Source organism: Diceros bicornis, chromosome 32 (genome assembly GCF_020826845.1).
Source record: "Diceros bicornis minor isolate mBicDic1 chromosome 32, mDicBic1.mat.cur, whole genome shotgun sequence".
NCBI lineage: Eukaryota > Metazoa > Chordata > Mammalia > Perissodactyla > Rhinocerotidae > Diceros > Diceros bicornis.
Genome location: NC_080771.1, coordinates 888,174 through 908,323, shown reverse-complemented (window position 1 = coordinate 908,323; position 20,150 = coordinate 888,174). Strand labels below are relative to the sequence as shown.

Genomic DNA, 20,150 nt, shown 5'->3' with positions numbered 1-20,150 from the left:
GCAAAACAGCTTGATCCTAGGTAGTCAGGATCTGAGGGCAACAGGTCAGAACTCAGGACACCAACACCCAGGAGACTGACTGTGAAAACAGTCATCAGTAACCCAGATGGCGAGGTGGACAGGCATGTGAGAAACACGCTTGAGTTTGAAAAACGAGTTAAGAGAGAACAGATTTGTTTAGGAAAAGAGCTACACAGCACGTGAAAATCTAGCAAGAGCCCAGCACTGCTACCGGGTAGACAGAAAGACCGGCGTAAATTGACCCTGCCCACACCAAACAAAGCCAAGATCAGCTGGGCAATCCCCCAAGGGGACAGCTCCTCTCCAAGCTTCATGGTTACACTGGCCTCAGCTTTACAAACCAGAGCCCTCCCCCCCATGCCCGGCACAGAGCAGAACCCCCACAATGTTGGGGATGGATGCTCTCAGCTGTAAACACACTGGTGTTTCCTTCTCGGCTCCTTTGCAGGTTCCTCCTCTCCTCCCCCAGTTTCTGAGCAGTGAGGGCCACGCCCAGTCCTTGGAACTTCTCTCATCTACCCTCACTCCCCCTGGGACATCAGGCTCAGAGTTCTATCTAACCACTCAGACACTGACCTCTCCCAATCTTAAATCTCCAGCTGGATCTCAGCTCTGAACCACAGACTCACACATCCATCTCTGTCTGGACGTCAAATGGGCATTTACAAATTTCACATGCCCAAAACCAGCTCCTGATCTTTTCCTCAAAGCGGCTTCCCTCACTGCCTTCCTCATCTATCGATGGCAACTCCATCCTTCCTGTTGTCTGAACAAAACACTTGAGAATCATCCTTGACTCCTCTCTCTCACGACCATCTTTTCCATCAAGCAACTCCTGTCAACTCTACCTTCAAATACATCCAGGATCCAACGTCTTCTCCCTATCCCCGCCCTGACTGGGACCTCTTGCCTGGACTGTAATAGCCGCGTGACTTGAGTCCCCACTTCTGTCCCTGTCCACATTACACAACAATCAGAGAGAGTCTAGTAAAACATAAGTCACGTGAGGTCACGCCTCCATTAAAACCCTCCAATGGCTCCCATCTCACTCTGAGTAAAAGCAAAAAGTAACCTAAGTAGCCCAGATGATCCGGCCTCCTAACTTCTTTGGTCTCAACTTCTGCCACTTTCCCCCTCACTCACTCCTTTCCAGTCCCCTGGTTGCTCCTTGAACAGGCCTTGCATGCTTCTACCTCAGGGCCTTTGCACATGCTGTTCCCGCCATCAGAATGCTCTTCCCTCAGATATCTGCATAGCTCCCTCCCTCCCCTCCTTCATGTCTCAACTCAAAAGCCAACTCCTCAGTGAGCCCACCCCCACCTCCTGGCATTGCCAGCTCTTCTCTAATTATTTCTGCCCACGTGACACATGATTTTCCTCATTTGTCTACTGCCTCTCTCTCGTCACTAAAACACAAGCCCTGGGCGGGCAGGCTCTGCTGTGGTTTGCTCACTGCTGTAACCTCAGTGCTCAGAGGAGTCCTGGACTTGCCGCGGAAGCTCAATCAATATTAGCCGAATGAATGAATTTGGAAGGGAAGCCGACTCTTTGGCCCTTGAGGTCACGAGTGCTAAGGCGGGATGTGTACAGGGCTTTTGCACACAGAGCCGGCCCGCTGGCCTGTCAGCACTTGTCCACTCAACCTGCCTTCTCTGGCCACTCAGGCTTCGGTCAATGTCGGAGCAACAGTGACAGGGCTGGCAGAAAACACCAGTGTTAGGGCTGCCGTGAGGCCCTGTTGGCATTTCATTTCTCCAGTCTGGTTTCTTTCAAGCATCGCCTTATTTTAGACAAGCCCTCGCACAGGGCTGTCCTCACACCACTGGGCTCCCCCCGGGGAGGTGCGGCATCTCTCCTCCTGCTTCTCAGGGCAGCAGAGGCTGTGGATAAGGGTGGCCTGCTCTGCCCAGTGGGTCGACCGCGGGGCAGGGCAGAGGAGCGCTGGGACCGCAGGCCCAGGCGCAGCGGGAGGAAGTGGAGGGCAACATACTCGCCCATGTAGCCCTTGGAGGTGGAGTGGAAGGAGGCGAGCTCCACGTTGCTGGAGTACTCGGGCCCCATCTCGTAAAGCACCTTCTTAAAGGAGTGGAAGCTGCAGTCCGGAGAGTACACGTTGTCCTGGTACACCTGCGGGAGAGGACAGGCAGGGACAGTCACCAGAAGTCCCGGAGGGCTGAGCCCACAGGCTGTGCCGAGGGAGGGCTCAGGGGCTCAGGGTCAACCTGCAGCCAGGCTGCGTGCCGTGAAGCCCAGCTGCTGATGCTGCTTCCAGGGACAAGCCAGGACGGGCCCAAAGGAACTTTCCAGAACCAGCAAGGAGGAAAGGACTCAGGCTGGACGCCCACTTGATTTCTCCCACATTCTCCCCACCCAGTCTCCAGACCCCTTTCTACCTCATCTGACAGTGACGATATCCAGGCCTCCCACCTGCCCGAGTGAGCTTTCTTCCTGAAGGGCGATGTTCTTCCCCAATAAGACGGTGAGGGAAGCAGTTCCTGCACCTGTGCTCCGGCTGCCCTCGAGGAGCCAACCGTGTGGCTCTCTCAATCCTCTGGAACACTTGCCTGGTTTGGAACTGTTTGTTTTTCTGTCCACCCTCGCTGTCCGTCTCTCCCACTAGACTGCAGGCATGCACAGCACCCCTACTCGCTGTATTCACAGTCTACACTCAGCGGCCAGCACCCTGCTTGGCCCGTGGAGATGAACTCCCCACACCCATGGCAATCAGGGGACCAGGCTCTCTGGGGCACATGGGTCTTGGGAGGGTCAGCCCAGCTCCACCTTCAACAAGCCAGGCAGAGTCCTCCTCCTCCTCCTCCTCCTCCCAGACCCAAAGGGGAGGAGGTTTGTGCACCACGTCATGAGGAAAACCATGGGTCACTCTGCTGCCCCTTCTCTCCTTTAGAAATGAAGATTTTAGACCCATCTGCTATTAATTATGGCAACAATTTGGTGGGTAAGGTGTGTGTGTGTGACGAGTGGCGGTTGCTAAGGAGCAAAGAAATCAAGTTAGTGTACCAGAAGCTACGACTAACCAGAAATCATGCAGAAATGAAGATGAAATGAAAACAAGATTGGACAGGTCTTCAATTTCTTCCCTGCAAAGCAGGAAAAGAATGGGCAGGCCTCGGCTCCAGAACTGGGGTTCCAGGAGCAGCAGCTATGGGGTTGAGATTCCCCTCCTCACAGGCTGCTGTGGGAACTAACGAGATGGTGGATAGGGAAGCACCAGGAGGCACAGGATCACAGCATTGTGCCCACCCAGCACCCACTCTCCCTTCTTAAGAGGCCCTCGATTTGCCCTGAGGAAACACCCCTCCCCTGTCTCTGTCTGGAGGTTTGGGAGGACAGGGCCAAGACCCCACCCCTCACTCAGGGCCAACTTGCATACTGCAACCACCAGGCCTCAGTGACGGGTTCAGCAATGGGGGTTTGACCCAAGCTGCACCAATGAGGCTCAATTCTGAGACCGGGGCTGGAACCACCAGGAAGAAATGTTCTCTTTCTAGGCTGGGAAGATAGCAGGCCTGTGTGTGAGGCCAGTGCAGCAGGACAGAACGAGAGACATTAAGGCCCTGGGTCTAGACCCACACCTGTGACCCATCATTTTTTTATTTTTTAAGTTTCAAGTGGTTTGGGTTAGACTCCTGAAACTTATAACCAAGAGTCCAAACCAATCTAGGGATGATTTAGGTTACAGTCTTATAGATTGTAACACTGACCATGCTTATCCTCGGTTAGAATCTTTCCTCCAACACCTAGAAAGTTCTCTCTGGCTACAGGACAGTCAGGCCTGGGCCTCTCCCCAGAACAGAAAGCTCACCCTCACCCTCCCTGAGCTGGTGTTGGTCTTACCTCATCAGCCAGGAGAAAGAGCTTCTCTTCCCAGGCGAAGTGAATCACATCTTCTATGCACTTTCTGCTTTGCACCTGACCTAAAAAATCCCCAAACAGAATCAGAATGTAGGTTGTAATGCTGTTTAAATCATCCCTAGGTAAGAATCCCACCCAGAATGACTCAGGTGTCCTGTGTTCCCTCATGACCCTAAGGGACCACCCTCCCTAGCTGCTGTGTCTGTGGGGGTGTCGGCAACCTCCAGGGTCGGCCCCGCATTCTGACTTGCTTCAGCCAGGTATGCAGAGAGAGTAGTGTTTCACACCCAACTTTCTTGTTATTCTTATGAGAGGTGTGTTGGGGGAGGGTGTGTTTGTCTGTCTGTCTGTCTGTGCTGGAAGACAGGAAGGCAGGGAAGCGTCCTAAAGAGCAGGCAAATAAAACTGGAGGCGTTCAATCAATGAGCTCAGCTCCCCTCCATCCCACGCACCAGCAGCGGCAGGTGGGGAGCCGGCACGGGCTCGTCTCCTCCCCAGAGAGGCACCAGAGCTCCTCGAGGCAGGGACAAGGTCTGCAAGGCCCATCGTCCATCCTCAGAGCCGGTGCTCAGCAGGCGCTCAATAAACATTTGCGGAATCAGCGCTCCATGAACGAGCCTGCACACCAGCCTGGCGTCTGCCAGCGGCTACATGGAGCTATGCATCGCTGACGAGGAGGGGAAGCATCCGCAGTTTCCCTTTCAGGGTCTCCCCCGTGAGGGCCACTCAACACAAACCATGGAAACACTCACCACCCATTTTAGAAAAATGAGTGCAAGCAGCAAAATATCAACCCGTCAGTTCACAGCAAATGCCATGGGTTTAGGTGGGGAGAGGAACCAAAGCAACCAGGTGGAAACGGAACGTTTTCCCAGCATCACCCGAGACCGACGTTAGCGTGGCACTGGGAATGCCCAAGGATCACGTGTTCTCTGGAAAAGCACCTCTATGGTCAGCCCGGCTGACTTCTTCAAAAAGGCTGTTTCTTTACTATACCTATATGTGTATCTATGGATATTACATATATCTACGTGCATACGTATGTATATATGTGCACGTTATTTATATATATGTATATACATCTTGATGCAGAGCAGTATGTAAAGTATGCTATCTTTTTGTTAAAAATAAAAATACCTATATTCCTGTCTAGGCAAGAATATGTCTGAAAAAAATATACAGACCTGTCTTATAAGAACATGGTATGATGCAGCCAGGATTTCAGACTTGAACTGTCTAAGCAATGAACCAATTCCTTTACTAAGGGACCAACTTTTCTCCTGCCAAGCAGGCACCACCCAGGCTTCCTATGAAGAAGCTCAGGTTCTGGGGTTCCGGAAGGGCGGCTGCCCTGGATTCTACAAGGAACCCGCCACTGTGCCCAGAGGCAGACCTGGGCTGGCTACCCGGGGGCAGAGCCTGCCCGCAAACACTCCTGGCCTTGCCCTCCCATGCCTGCGATCCCACAAACTATATCCTGTTAGAATGAAAGAAAAATTTGAGCACCAAGAATATCAAAACCATGTGCACATAATGCCATGGGGAGTGCAAAGAGGAAATGAGACCCCCACACAATGTCCCTGACGTGTGCGAGGCAAGCTTGAGGACGAGGACAGGGCTTACTTCCCTCCAGTGCCTGGGAGGTCGCAGCTCTCAGAACACGCCTGCTGAGCCAAGGACGGACAAGACACGCAGCAGTGGAGGAGATGGGAGTCATACACAGCTTTAGAGGGGCCAGGGCAAGGCTGTGCCCAGCATGGGGAGACATGGGACCACCTCACGGAGAGGTGGCTTTGCTCTAGGCCCTGAAGACTGGAGAGGGGTCTCCCAAGTGCCTCTCCCCAGAGGCTGGACCGAAGGAATTTCCCACAAACTAACCGGAATATCTGTTGCTTGTGCCTGCCCAGCACCCTTCCCTTGAGTAACAGAGCTCAGCTGTCCCATGGGAACTCCTCTCTCTGCACTCCAGCGAGCGGCCTGGGACACAGACCTGCCAATCACAGTCTGAGTGATTTGACTGGTTCAGGGATGGGCAGGTGACACGAGTTGAGCCAACAAGAGTCTGGCCTGGGACTTCTGTTGAAATTATGGGAGATGCTCTCTGCTGGTGGGCTATGGCCGGAGCTGCTGAAGGCCACTCCAAGGACAGATCCTTCCTGAGGACTCTGACGCAGAGAAGAGCAGAGCTGGGAAATGGACTGAGGTTTCTACTCACAGTGACACTGATTCAAGTGTGCTGCTTTACCCTGGGACTTTACAATTCCAAGAGCCACTCCCTTCAGTCTTGAGCTAGGTTTCTGTCTTAAAACCCAAAGAGCCCTGGCTTAGTATGCCAGTCCATATTGACACCTTTTAGCCAAAGTGGTCACAGCGTGTGGTCTAGACAAGACACATGGTCATCACAGGTAGGTTTCTATTTTCCATGCCCCATCTTCCAGTAGCTGACTGATTTTTACACATTAAGATAGAGCAAAACCAGCTGCCCCCTCATAGTTACTCTTTAAAAATTACTTATATTAATATACACTCACACGAATCCTTTGCCTAAAACAGGAAAGTCTCCGGTGCAGTTATTTCTTCCCAGACAGCCGAGTTAAAAGACGTATGTGAACACTTGGCCAAGAAGTTACTGACCGTCTAATATAAACTAGGTATACAGAGTATTTCCTACGATGTAGGACTTGCTACTCCAAGAGTGGGGCCAGCAGCATCAGCATCACCTAGGAACTTGCTAGAAATGGAAATTCTCCAGCCCTACCCCAGCCCAATTACATCTGAATATCAGGGAGTGTGGCCCAGAGGTCCGCATCTTAACAAGCTCTAGTTTGAGAGCCACTGTCCTCGGCAGTGCTTCTCATCTTCAGCTGCACAAAATATTGATGCCTGGGCCCATCCCCACAGATTCCGGGATGTGGCCTGGCCTCTTGGCGTTTTTAAAAGCTCCCTGTGAGATTCTGACGTGCAACCAGGATTGAGAAGGTAGCTCTGCCATTTTCCTACTGCATCAGGGTTAGAATCTTCACCCCTTCCCCCAAGCAGTTGTTGTCAATAAAGCAGAGTCACTGCCAGCTGCACCCGCTCTCTGCACTCGGGAATTCAAGTGGTGCTCTCAGCTGACCAAAGCATCATTTGATGTTCCCAAGAAGCAGATTCCACCACCAGCTCCCAGGCGTTCTGGCCCTGACCCAATTTGTCCTAACAAAGGAGAGAGAAGCTCTTGTTCTCGGCATCCAAACACATCCGGAGCACACGAAGCCAGCAGCCCAGAAAGACCAAAGCAGGCAGGACTGTACCTTTTTTTTTTTTTTTAAAGAAAAATACGCAAAATTAGGAGGGCTTTTCAACTTCTGGAAATAGGTTTTTTTGCTTCGCTTTTGTTTTTAATATGGCATTTCCTTTCCAGGCCTCAAAGTACATGCAATGCTGTGTCAGAGAAAAACAAAAAGCACACACCAGCATTCTGAAAACTGGTTCAGAAAAACAAGCAGGAGGAAAGGTAGAATGAGGCCTCTGATTCATGGAGACGGCTTGTGTGTGAGTAACCTCAAGGGAGAGATTCTTTGCAAACGCAAGAACAGGAAAAAACTGGTTCTAATAACAATACAACCCTGCCCAGGAAACTGCCAGCATCTGCTCACCTCCTAGGCGGCCTGCGGCAAGGGTCATGGCTTTCTGTTAGCAAATCTGGAACTGGGCTGGGAAACTGGGAGCAAAGAGGACTCCTGGCTATTTCTCAACTCTGTAGTGTCCAGACACCCAGCGTACCGGCCGCTCTGCCCCGCCCCAAGACCCTGGCGAGGAAGGGAAGCGCAGACCTGTGGGGTTCCCGGGGTTGATGATGCACAGCACCTTGGGGTCACAGTGGCCTTTGGCCTCCCGCACGGCCCGCCGGAGCTCGTTCACGTCCAGGGCCCAGCAGTTCTCCTCATCCAGGTAGTAGTTCACCTGGACGGCGCCGAGCTCCGAGATGACTGCCGAGTAGAGGGGGTACTGCGGGATGGGGATCAGCACCCCCGTCCGTGACTTGCCGCCCCCGGAGACCAGGATCTTCAGGATCGTCTGCAACCGAGAAGTCACACCTCACAGGCCACCGCCACTGCACGCTCGGGGAGCAGGGGCAGACAAGCCCAAAGGCCCCAACGCCCGCCTCGAGTGTAACCCCATGTGCGGTGCTTAACTTCCCTGAGTCTCGCTTTCCTCATCTGTAAAACGAGGGCTGCTGTGAGGAATAAGCCAAGTACAATGCTTTGAAGTTCTTAGCACAGTGCACAGCAAGTAGTTCAAGACTCATAACTCTTGTTAGCATTTTCTAAAGAGGTCTTTTAAAGCAGTAGTCCACAAATGGCCCTGGCTCAGAATTACTCTGACCTCACCCCTCAAACGCATTCCGTGTGTCTAGGGTGGGGCCCAAGAATCTGTCCTGTCAGTAATTATCCCTGCCCAGGGCCGACAAGGAAGGGATTGTTGAAATGCATGAAACACCCATCTATTACCACCAGGTGGCACTTCAACCTAGCTGTTTCCAGAGCCGGGCCCCCCGCCTGCAGGATTCCTGAGAACCCGGGCCAGGGAATGCTGTGGGGTCCGGGCAGAGGTGGCAAACATTTGTTGACTTAATAAGCCAAAACCCTCTTCGGGGAGAGTCCCCACCTTACACAGGGGCTTAGGTTGTTTCTCAGGCTCAGTGCCTTGCTGCACTAAAAAGCACAACGACTTGATTCTTGTCATCAACTTCTGAGGACGCCTCCCTGCCCTCCTCCAGGACCTCTGCCTGTTCCCGGCTTCTCTGGGAATTGAGAGGGGCCCTACAGCAGAACACAACAGAAGATGCCACGGTTGGGGGGCCTGAGCCCCAACACTGGAATCCCAAATGCCACAAGAGGCTCACTTAATGCAGGCAGACTACTTAATGGGCCTCAGTTTCCTCACAGGCTCCAGGAGGAGTTGGATGCATTTGAAAGGCTTTGGGGAAGGGTTAAGGCATTCAACAAATGTCAGGAATAAGAGCACTGGGCGTCAGGAGACGAGACGAGGACAACCCCATTAAAGGAAGGGGTCAGACAGCGTTTGCCTGAGAGGGAGAATAAGTGAGCTGAGGGCGCCCAGCACAGATCAGGCGCTGGGAGGAGCCTGCCGACAGGGCATGGACAGCAGGCCCCGCCGACCCAGCACTTCAGACTCCTGCCATGCAGCTACTGCTGCCAGCCGCTCTTCACCGGCCATAGCTGACACCGCCTGAGCCACCTCTTCTCTGGCCTCCTAGACGCCCCCTCACATCTGCCATCCCCCTCGCTGCCAAAGTGATGACTTAAGAACATGAATCTAATTATGTCCCCGCCTGCTTCAAATCCTTCAGTGGCTCCCTACTGCTCTTAAGACAATGACCCAAATCCTCAGCATGGCCTCTGAGGCCCCATCTGCCTCTCCAGCCCATTCCTGGTAAGGCCCTCACCATGTGCTCGTCCACCCTGCCTCTCCATTTCCGAACACACAGCCTCCTGCCAGCCCCAAGCCTCTGCACGTCCGCCTCCTGCTGAGAACACGCCATCCCTTGCCTCCCCATCCTACGTATCCTCCAGATCTCTATCTGCTCAGCCTCCCTTGAAGAAACCTTCCTGCCCCTGCCCCCAGGGCAGAGTCCCTGCTGCTCTGTCCTGTAGACTCTGTCCTCTTCACCCAGAAGAGAAACTGAAAGCTTGTGAAGTGACACTTATTTATATGATATTAATGTCAGTCTGCTCCAGCACTGGTGTGTAAGCAGAGGTCAAACATGCTTGGTCCCCCTGGTTTCCCTGGCACCTGGCACAGCGCCTGGCAGAGGAGGAACACCAGTACGTGCTGAGTGAAAGACCAACGACGCCAGAAAGACGGGCACCCTTGAGTGCCCCGTGACTCCCCCACAGCTGGACATGTTGGTGTGCACGCTGGGAGAAACTCAGGCTGCAGTCGTGTCCAGGTTCACGAAGACTGAATGAGGTAAGGGCAGCAGGCTGCCAGGGAGGGGCAGACAGCAGGGACCAGAGGGTGGCCAACCCCTCCTCCCAGGCCTTCTCCCTGCCAGCGGCTCACGTGCTCGGCCCTAACATGCAAGGCTGCTCTCCGTGTGGGCCATCCCCGGATAACAACGAGCCACCCTCACACGCACAGAAATGCCGTCACTGGCTCCAGTGGTCAGGTAAATGTTGTCTGGGTCCGCAGGCACACCGCCATCTCTCCTGGTGATGTAGGCAGCCACGTCTTCACGGATGCAGTTGACACCCTGGCTAGCACTGTAAGACCCTGTAAGGCAGCAAGCGAGACAGTGACTAGAGGCAGGATGGCCGGCTCCATGGAGTCGGTAATATCCACGTAATTAACTGGGGGGGGGGGTTGGGGAGGTCTTGGTGGGGTCCAACTCCCACTACTCTAGGCTCTGGAATTGTGGCAAGCTCCTTAACCACCCATCTGGGCTTCATCCGCCCATCCTCTCATCCATCCATCCACCCACTTATCTACCCACCCACCCACCCACCTGCCCATCTGCTCATCCACCCACCCATCCATCTACTCATCCATCCATCCACCCGGTCTTCACACTGGGAACCTACTGTACGTCAAGCAGTATGCTAGGTCCTGGCTTCTAATGAGTTAAATGGTGCCCACAGCTATTTTGCTCACCCTCTTGGGATTTACACACAGTCTTGACAGTAGAGATCATTACAGCTGGGATCGCTATGCTTTTATCACCATCGGCTACACATGGGTCCACAGAACTTGAGGGAATGGGTCAACCCAAAATGGCACCACTGCCAGCCCAGGAGTCTGGAGCCCTGACCAACAGGAACCACATATCCCTGGGGCTACTGGGCATGACCACCCTACTCCCACCCCATGTCAACAATATCCTCAGGCTGCCATTTTTGATTAAAATCCAGAACACCATTTTTATGAAGTTCAAGAACAGGCAAAGCTAATTTATAAGGCTGGAAGTTAGAACAGTGCTCGCCATTTTAGGGGTGGGGGCACCGACAGTAAGGGACACACAGGAGCCTTCTGCAGTGCTGGAAATGTTCAATATCGTGATCTGGGTGGGGTGACAGGCCTCTACATGTGCAAAAATTATTTAAGCTGTACATTAATATGTGTGCATTTTACTGTCTGTTTCAATAAAAAGTTTTTAAAAATGTTAGGCCACTATGTTTTCAGAAAGAAATTGAAAATAGGTACTCGCACATGCACAAAATCTCTCTGGAAGGAGACCCAAACTGGTGAGGCGAATTCTCTGGGGAAGGGAACCAGGAGGCTGGGGATCAGAGGAGGGGGCCAAGTTTTTACTCTATATTCTTTTAGATTGTTTGAATTTTATACCACATTTAAAGAAAACAGCCTATTCCTTCTCAGGCTACTGCAAAACCACCACCAGGAGGCAGCCTGGGGCTCTGGAAAGTAGCCAATTCTCTGGGCCTCAGCACATCACAGTCCTGGCCCCGCACCCAGGAGGTGCAAAGTTTAAGGCTCCTCTGAAAAAGCACCAGCTGGGCTCTGCCTCAGCCTCTGTGCAGCATTGGGCTCACCCTTCCCCTCTGACAGCTGTGAAATGGGTGGGCTGGACCAGTTCTCTAAGGTTCAAATAGCAAACATTAACGTGTAGCAAATCTGGGTGGTGGGCACAGGGTCTTCTGTTACATTATTTTGGGTATTCTAATGCATTTGAAATAGTATGTAAATTGACAAAGTGGGGAGATGCAAATGCTGGTGTTAGAGAATCCTTCCTCCACTGGGGGACGGATTTGATGTCTCTGAGCTCCCGCACTCAGAGACCCTCCAGTGCTCCGTATTTCCCCTGCCTTCTTTCAAGGCCCTCCCCTCCACGGGGCCCACCCCACACCAGCCAACCCTCCTCTTCTTCCTGCCGCTAGCTCACCCGCTTCCTTGAATTCCCAGGTCTACCCCCACTGGCAAGCTCCCTGCTCCTGCAAGCCACAGATGCGCCTTTTCCTTTAGATCTTCTGTTAGGCTCCAAATCACACTGATCCTTCAGAGCTCAGATCCAGTCTCTCAAGAGGGCTTGTCCTAAAGACTGGCCCCCGCCCCCGCCAGCCTCTCCCCCGGCCTGTAATTCCGCCAGTTATTTCATTTTATACAGATGAAGCCCTGCCTCCTCACGTTGACTGTAAGTTCCTTGAAGGCAGGGACCATTATCTATTTCTTCTGTGCATCTCTGCTAGAGCATCTATCTCCCACCCCCACCCCACTCAGGACCCACTGCCCTGAGACTGATGGCCACCTGTCCCCCACAGCCTACAAACTGGCACCATCACCACTGTCCAACTCCCTAGCCTCATCGCACACCACCACACCCAGACCCCTTCACTCTGTCACACTCAGTTCTTGAACCTCAGGGCCTTTGCATACACTATTTCCTCTGCCTGGTATCCATTCGCAGGTTCTCTCTTACTCATCCTCCACACGAATTTGTATGCCACTTTCTCCTTAAACCCTCCCTCAACATTAGAATCCTTTGTAATAACCTAACAGCTCGCTGCTCTTTCTCCAAGAACTCATGAAAACTCGGGATTATGTTTTTGTGTGAATTCTTTTTAATGTTTCTTTCTCCCAAATCTGACAGTGAGCTTCGTGAGCACAGAAACTCCATCTGCCTTGTCCACCAGCGTCCCGCAGTGCCTGGGACACGGCATGTGCTCAGGGAGGGGCTGGACAAGGGCACGTAGCTCCCACCTCCCCAGGTGTGTCTAGGTTTCACCTCAATACCTGAGAACTGAATTACCCATCAAACAGAAAATAAACGAAGCCCCAGAAAGAAGTAATTTTAAACGGCACGATAAAAACACGTCTGGGTGAGCTCTAAGCCCTCGTGTATGCATGTAACAATCCCCCCTCGGGTCAGGGTGGCCCTGAGGCATCATGACATTTTCCTTTTCCTTTGCTTCTGTGGGTAGGTGTTCAGGCCGCCCAAAGCTTAGTCCCCAAGGCTTAGTCGACGGACAACACTGCCTCCCGTGTCCCTGCAATGGGCAGGGCCTGGTGGTGACCCCCAGGGGCAAGGCTTCTCCATACCTGACAAGGGGCTTTAGCACCCACGTCAACCTTCCTCGCAAGCCCAGGAGGTGAGTACCAAGTACTCCTGGTTCAAGGAGGAGAGCGGCTCAGAGAACACCTACCTCACCTGTCCTCAGGAGCTCCTCAGAACTCAGCGCGGGTCCCCAAACCCCCCCACCGTCCTCTTGCTACGACACCCAAGAGAGGACTCACACGGACATGGCCTCCCACCCTGACACCTGCAGCCCTGGCTGACATAGCATTTCAAAAACTCGTTGATGAGGCTTAGTAGGTGGAACAAAGATCCCCTCCCCCTTCCCCAGACATTCACGGCAGACACGCAGAAGGCAAACACCCTCTTTCCCCGCCTCTCCGTGGCGGCTTCCAGGAGCCTCAGGCCCGTGGCCATGGGGTTTTGAGAAGCACCTTTGTCCTCTGGGCTGGGCAGAGGGTGCAGAAGGAAAGGAGCCTGGAGGCCTCTGGCCTGCTGGGCTGCTCTCTGCCAGCTTGTGGTTAAGCCTCGCCACACAAGGTCCTGGCCCACACCCCATCCAGGCTGGCAGGCAGGAAAGCAAGGGGCAGCTGGCCCCTTCCCGAGAGGACAGTGCCCAGACTCAGACAGAGGGCTGTGGGGTGACCACAGCAGGAAGGTAAGCACAGGGCTCTCAATAAAGGGACAGAGCAGAAAAAGGGGAGGGGAGAGGCAGGGAGACAACAGAGAGGCCAAAGGTGGCTGATCCCCTGCTGAGCAAGCCACAAGAATCCCTGTCCCACCTTCTAGAACATTCAAGTGTGTGTCCCAGAAAAGCTTTAAGAAAAACTGTTTTCTTCAGGGCAAGGGAAGCCGGATCCCCTCTGCAGGCCCTGGGTGAAGGAATGGAGCAAAAGTAAACAGAGAAAAGAACATGAGATGAGAACAAAGAGCAAAAGGCCCAGGGCAGGAGAGAGAATATCATTTTCACACACAGGGCCACATTCCGGGGCCTCCCTCCTCCGAACCCTCTGGGGCTGGGCGTGCTCCCTCCGTGAGGAGGCAGAGTTGGGGTGTGGGCTCCCAGCAGAGAGGAGCAAAGGCCAGGGTGATGGGAACACAAGGAGATGGAGGGGGGATGGCACGGGCAGAACAGAGGGAACCACCAAAGGGGCTAGAGGCATCTCCCAGCACTCCCCTCCCCACAGGTGACCGCCACCACCCAGGCCACGCAGGACGTGTGTTCGGAGCTTCGGGCTGCAGAGAGGCGAGAAGGCTGGACAAAGCTGGGCACTGCTTCCACTTGGCCCCCGTCGCTGTGGCCAGTCACTGGGTTAAAACCTGCTCTGATGGAGGGCTCAGCTGTCAAAGGCGGCCCTCAGGTGTAAAGCCAAAATCCAGCCAAATGCAGGCACTTGCAGCTGAAGTGCCCCAATTCACCAAAAGATGGCATTGACCTCGTCAGCTCAGCAAACAGGAGGCCAACAGAGCTCGGACGAGAAGGGGAACACTATTTTTCATTTACTCTGCATGTCAGCCACCCCACACACATTCACACATTCACTCACACGCATAACCCTCCACTCGGGGCTGGGGCCGAGGCCCACACTGAGAACACATGTTCATTTCATGCCCTCTGGGATCTGGCAAGTCGGGGCCTCACCCAGGCTGTTCCCGCCACAAGCCTGTAGGATCCGCCGGGCTCGTTTCTTAGCATCTTCTGGAAAGCTGGGGCTATCCAGCAGGTTTGGGTAGGTGCAGAGTGCCATCACCTGGGGGAACAGAGGCACAGGCTGGGCTCCCAGTGCCCCCCACCCAAAGCCCCAGGAGGAGCGCGAAGCATACTGGGCCAAGGAGGGCGTGACGATGACAACTCTGGGGGACACTGCTGCAGCAGGCGTGGGTGGGGAGGACGACAGTGGGCTTTCTGCAGCAGAAGGGGAGATGGTGAGAGGTGGGGTACATTGTGACCTGGGCTTGAGGCCCCAGGGTGGTCTGCCAGAAGAGGAGCCAGGGAACAGAAGGAGGCTGCTGCTCAGCCCTGGCCCCAACTCTTCCACAAAGGATGGTGGCTCACACACTCAAGGCCACAAGAACCAGGGGTCTCCGGAGCAGGGGGCCAGCGCTGAGCAGGCAGGTGAAGCCCCAGCTGACAGCAGCAGGACTGCACAGACTCTCCCCCATGCCCCGGGCCCTCCTCCCCATCCCTCACCATCACTCCCTTTCCTGGCCAGACCTGGTCAGAGCTCTCATCTCCATAACAGAGAAAATCACCCTAACCTCACAAATTAAGAGGATTAAGCAAGGAAATGTTTGCAGAAGTGCTGGTAAAGCCTAGCTCGCCAGGCAAGTCTAAGCTGGCAGCTTATGAGCCAGGCCAGGAGCACTCAGGGGGTCGGGCTTGTGGCTCTGGTGCCAGCTTGGTGACTTTGGGCAGGCGCTGGCTTCTTGGAGCCCATCTTTTCTTCACTTGTACGGTGGGCAGTGACCCGGACTGCCCTCCTCCCAGGGGCACTTGGGAAGCTCAGAGGAGGTGCGTGAAGGCTGGAGGAGGCCGGCACCAGGTGGGAGGCTGGGCCTGCCGCGGCCCGTGGTGGGGCTGGATTTGGGAATGCATCAGCCAGCCAGAAAAGGCTGAGGTGACAGGAGCCTGCTCGTGCCCTGAGGCCCAGGCGTGTGTGGGGAATCTCTGCTGGGAGGGGTCACTTTCGGCCTCTCCCCTCCAAAGCTACGTGCTTCCCAGACAAGCTTCCAGGACAGCCAGGCCCCTGACCTCCTCCCACCTCCACTCCCCTGGCAGAGCCGCTCTGTTCAGTCTCCCCTGTTCTCTGTTTGCTCTGACCCATTTCCCCACCCTGGGCCCAGCTCAGGGCCTCTGACACTCATGCGAGGTGGCCTGCTCCTGAGATCAGCAGCAGTGGCCAGGGCAGGGAGGTGCAGCGGATGTTCCTCAGGTCAGTGCTGGCCTCGGCTCTTCTCCCCCAGGCCCTGTGTGCACTCCCCGAGGGGCTGCAGGCTGAGGACCCCAGCCCGTCCTACCCCTCTGCCCAGAGAGTAGGGCAGGGTGGCCCCTTTGTGCCAGCCCCTGCAGCAGGAGACACGAACAGGGAAAAGGGCACTGGGGGGCTCAGCTTTGCTGCCGGCCCCAGCCTAAGAACCTGAGCCACATACAAGGACCATACTTCGCTCCAAAACAGGCCCCTGTCCTCCTGGAACAAGCTCTCCCCACAGCCGGCCTCCAGCCTCTGTTCAGGTGGCCCTAGGGCCCTCTCCCATCCTATTGTTTTTCCCTCCAGCCCACCAATCCCATCATGTCAGCCCACGCGGCATCCTTGTAGTCAGTGCTCAAACTGAAACCCTGAAACCTGCCTCCTGGAGATCTCAGGAGTGAGCCAGTCACACGGGCAGGCAGCCTGGAGAGCAGCAGCTGACTACGGCTGCCATGCACCACGCTCTCCTGCTGGCCATGGGCGAGGCCTTTACCCCTTCATTGCCCCACAAGGCCCCCAGCAGTCCTCTGAGGCCATGCTCTGGCGATCCCCACTTGTTCAAAGCCACCCAGCTGGTAAGCAGCAGAGCCAACACTCAAACCTTGGGTGTCTCACTTGGGAAGCTGTATCTGGACCCCCACACGCCACCTCCCAGCCCACTGGGCCTCTTCCTCTCCTGCCCACCTCTCTGTTGCCCTCACCCATCAAGCTTGAATGCAGCACCCAGGACCGCGCACCGGGGAAGAGCAGCCCTGGGCCTCGTACACCAGAGCAACCCCAACATGGGTTCAGGAGCTTGAGACCACTTTGGAAGGGGAGGAGGCTGAGGGAGAGAACAAGGGCACAGCAGGCACTGCAGGGGCTGGTACCCCAACGGCACCCACTGTGGGATTCGGTGCCTGCTGTGTCCTGAGGGGGCCTGACAGGCAAGGAGGCAGAGGCGGGAGGAGATGGCCCTCCCACCCCCGGTCCCCTGCTCTCCCAGGGGCCTCTGCTCCTGAGGGCCAGCTTACCTGTCGGAGGAAGGTGATTGGCTGCTGGCCCATGGCCTGGGCGTCCCCAATGTTGGCACGGATGACCTCCGTGAACGGTTTTTTGATACCCTGAGCAGAGAGAAGGCAACAGGTGGTTAGAGACTCTCAGACCGTAGATTCCAGAGGTCACGCAGTGCTCCCACGGGATATTAATAAGCAACCCTATTTTCAGCCTTATCAGGTATCAGACATAATGCCAAACTCTTGACATGCCTGACTCCATTTAACCTTCACAACCACCCATGAGGAAAAACCAGTATTAATCTCATTTACAGATGAGGAAATTGAGGGTTCAAAAGGTTAAGCAACTTGCCCAAAGTCACATAATTGATAAACACAAGTACTGGGATTGAAGCCAGACTCGAAGACGACTCTTCTTAACCACTGTGCCCCCCGTATCCCACTTTCTGAGAAGGCTGGAAGAGCTTCCCCAGGCCGCGGGAGCACCCGGGGGCAGCCGCAGGTCCGCAGCCTGACCTTTGCCTCACAGGGACGTCTAAAGGAGGGCCCTGTGCAAACGTGGTGGGAGGGAGCAGGGGTCAGCAGCGGCAGAAGCCAGGCGTCAGGGAGAGGAGCCCACCCTTCCGGCCCACCCCTAAGCGCAGCTCCCCGACAGCCTGAGTCAACGGCCAGGGGCACTGCAGCCACCTCTCCTCCGGAAGACACATCAGCAGGGACCTCACAGGTCTTCCCTTGCAACCTTGGCTTTGAAGAACGAAGAACGAGCCCTGGGCTAATTTTCACATTTTTTAAAAAAAGCATCAGGGATGAAAAGACTGGCTGAAGAGTAAAACTGAGGTCACTATCTGAGCACTGTGTTTAGCACAGAAGAGAGATCACACGGCGAGGGGGAACTCAGAAACCCCAGCGAGGGCGTCACTGGGAGGTGACTGAAGGCCACCCTGGCTGCTGCAAAGGAGAAAACGCAGTTTGGATGGAGGAAGGTGGGGACCTGGAAACGTGGGAATTCCACACAGCTGCCTGATAAATCCAGAATTAGCCACTGGAAGAGTTAGAATCAACAGCAGGTTCAAGGACCTCCCAGGGCAGCTGAAAGGATTATCTGAGACAAACAGTGTGACAGCGCTTGGCAGAGTACAAATGTCATCATCTTACAAAGCCGGACCAGGAACGAGGTCGCGAGGGTCATGACGGAGGGAGGTGGCGGGGCGAGGAGGTGGCAGTGCCAACGGGTGGCCTGGGTACAAGGCCTGGCCACCTTCCCGTCTCCAGCTGCCTCTTCCCCAAAGGCACCCTAAATACAAGTTTTAAAGATACAATTCTATGGTTGTGACATTTGTCTTTTTCTCCATTTCACACAATATGTGAATAAAAGCAACTTTAGAAAACTTTCTTTTTTTAATCAGTAATATACACCTTAAGTAAAACCAGTGGGCTTAAGGGATGAGAGCAGCTGCCAACCAAGTCTTCCCGACCCTCATTTGCTGCCCCTCAGCCCCTCCCATACAAAATTCTCCAGCTGCCTCTGGAGTGACGACACATGGGGGGCTGAAGAGAGCACCCCAGAAATAGCCCTGGACTTTCAAAAATAGGGCCCTGTAACTCTCCAAAAGCTGTTCCTGGGGGGAAATGAGGCCTTTTAATTCCCTTGTGCCCCTTCTACCAAGTTCTTGAGGGTTGGGCAATATAGAAAGAGGTTCCTGGGGGCTTGGAGAAGCAGCCAGTGTCCAGAGGGCCAGTGCCCCCCACTGCTCTGGGGCTAGGCCAGGGATGAGAGCAGGCACCCTGGAGACAGGCTGTGGGGCGTGTGTCCTCAGGGGTCATCCCAAAGGCAAGCACCAAGAAGGATGGGGATGTGGGAGTGACCCAGGCCACTGTGTGCAAAGGGGCAGGCCTGAGCCACCCCTTGGCACTGGCCTGGGCTCCTGGCACAGGAGCCTCTGACAGTCTGACTGAACTGCCACAGCCCCCCAGGCCCAGCCAGCTGAACACAGGTGATTTCCATGGTGTGGCACAGTCCATTCCCCAGTAGGGAGTAAATTTGTCACAGTCGAGGGCCAGGAAACAACATACAGCTGCGGGACCTTGGCCAGCCCAATAAAGGGAGAGAATACTGCCTGGAACAGAGCCCTGGATGTCCCTTTCCCGTGCCCTCCCCCTGCCCTGCTCAACCAAGGAGGGGCCTGCTGACAAGAAGCCTGGGAACACTGAGCATCCCCTTTCTTGGGTCTGGGTGCCCGCAGACCCCAGACACTCTGCTATGATTGATGAGCTGCGGCGGTGGGAAAATGGCTCCCTTGAATGGGCAGGGGACCAGCCTACCCAGAGAAGGGCCTCCATACAGAGGAGGCTGTTCTGGGCAGAATCCTGCATCTAGGCACACGAGGTCTACAAGGGCTGGAAAATACCAGGGAGGCAGGGGCAGACTCCTGCCCACAGTGACTCATCCAGGCGTGGCAGGCACACTCAATGGTGACCTGGCCTCGGCCCAGCCCCCAGGAGCCCGCCAGGTCAGCACGTAGCATCCTAGTTCCCTCCCACACATCCTAGAGCTCTCCTTTCTAATCCACTTGCACCCATCCTGCCCAGAGACACCTCTCTGTGGGGTAGAGAAGAGGTCCTACCCAGGGGGGCTCCCTTCCCACCATTCAGCTCAAGTAGGGATCCGGGGAGCGGGTCCCCAGGCCCTGGGGATGGCGTATTTCAGAGAGCATTAGTGGGGAGAAGGAGAAAAGAGTTATCATTGTCCTTCCCAGTTGACAGGCCCAGCATCACCCTGAGAGTCAAGGGGACGATGGATGATTCTAACAGGCTCAGGCAGTTTCCTAGAGCAAGGGATGGCTTGTCATTTCATGTGACAGGTGGGGGGAAGGCCTGGTTGGATGGTTACTCCGCAGAGAACCTCCCTCTCATTCAACAACTACTTATGGATCACCCATGCCCCGGGACGGCAGTAAGACAGGAGGGGCCACCACCCTTCAGAGCCCAGGCTGGGCATGGGGGAGGGAGAGAGGGCCTCGTGCAAGGCCCCAAGGCAATGGATGGACCGGGGCAGGCAGGAAGTCCTACAGAGAGCTCCAGAAGGAGGACCCAGAGACTGACTCCAACTAGTCCCCATGGTCCCTGCAAACAGGTACCTTTCACAGCTCAGGAAATCGAGGCTGAGCACAGGGTCTGGCCCCACCACATGGAAAGACAAGTGAAGCTAGAGAACCCAAAAGCAGGATGAAGAAATCAGGCGGGAGGAGCTCCAAGGGCCGA

At 54.9% G+C, this 20,150-nt stretch overlaps 1 protein-coding gene across 2 annotated transcripts in view; it reads right to left on the bottom strand.

The window, feature by feature from the left end:
* The window catches only part of GPT2 (glutamic--pyruvic transaminase 2), a 32,850-nt gene that overhangs the window by 8,190 nt on the left and 4,510 nt on the right, over window positions 1-20,150 (bottom strand). Inside the window, exons 2-7 of one of the 2 annotated variants that reach the window (XM_058527730.1) lie at window positions 16,908-16,997; window positions 14,568-14,676; window positions 10,034-10,173; window positions 7,710-7,953; window positions 3,877-3,956; window positions 2,012-2,148 (exon numbers count right to left, since the gene is read on the bottom strand). In XM_058527730.1, the coding sequence (XP_058383713.1) occupies window positions 2,012-2,148; window positions 3,877-3,956; window positions 7,710-7,953; window positions 10,034-10,173; window positions 14,568-14,676; window positions 16,908-16,997 (800 nt within the window). The remainder of the gene's footprint in view (window positions 1-2,011; window positions 2,149-3,876; window positions 3,957-7,709; window positions 7,954-10,033; window positions 10,174-14,567; window positions 14,677-16,907; window positions 16,998-20,150) is intronic. The other variant, XM_058527731.1, reaches the window with a different exon arrangement.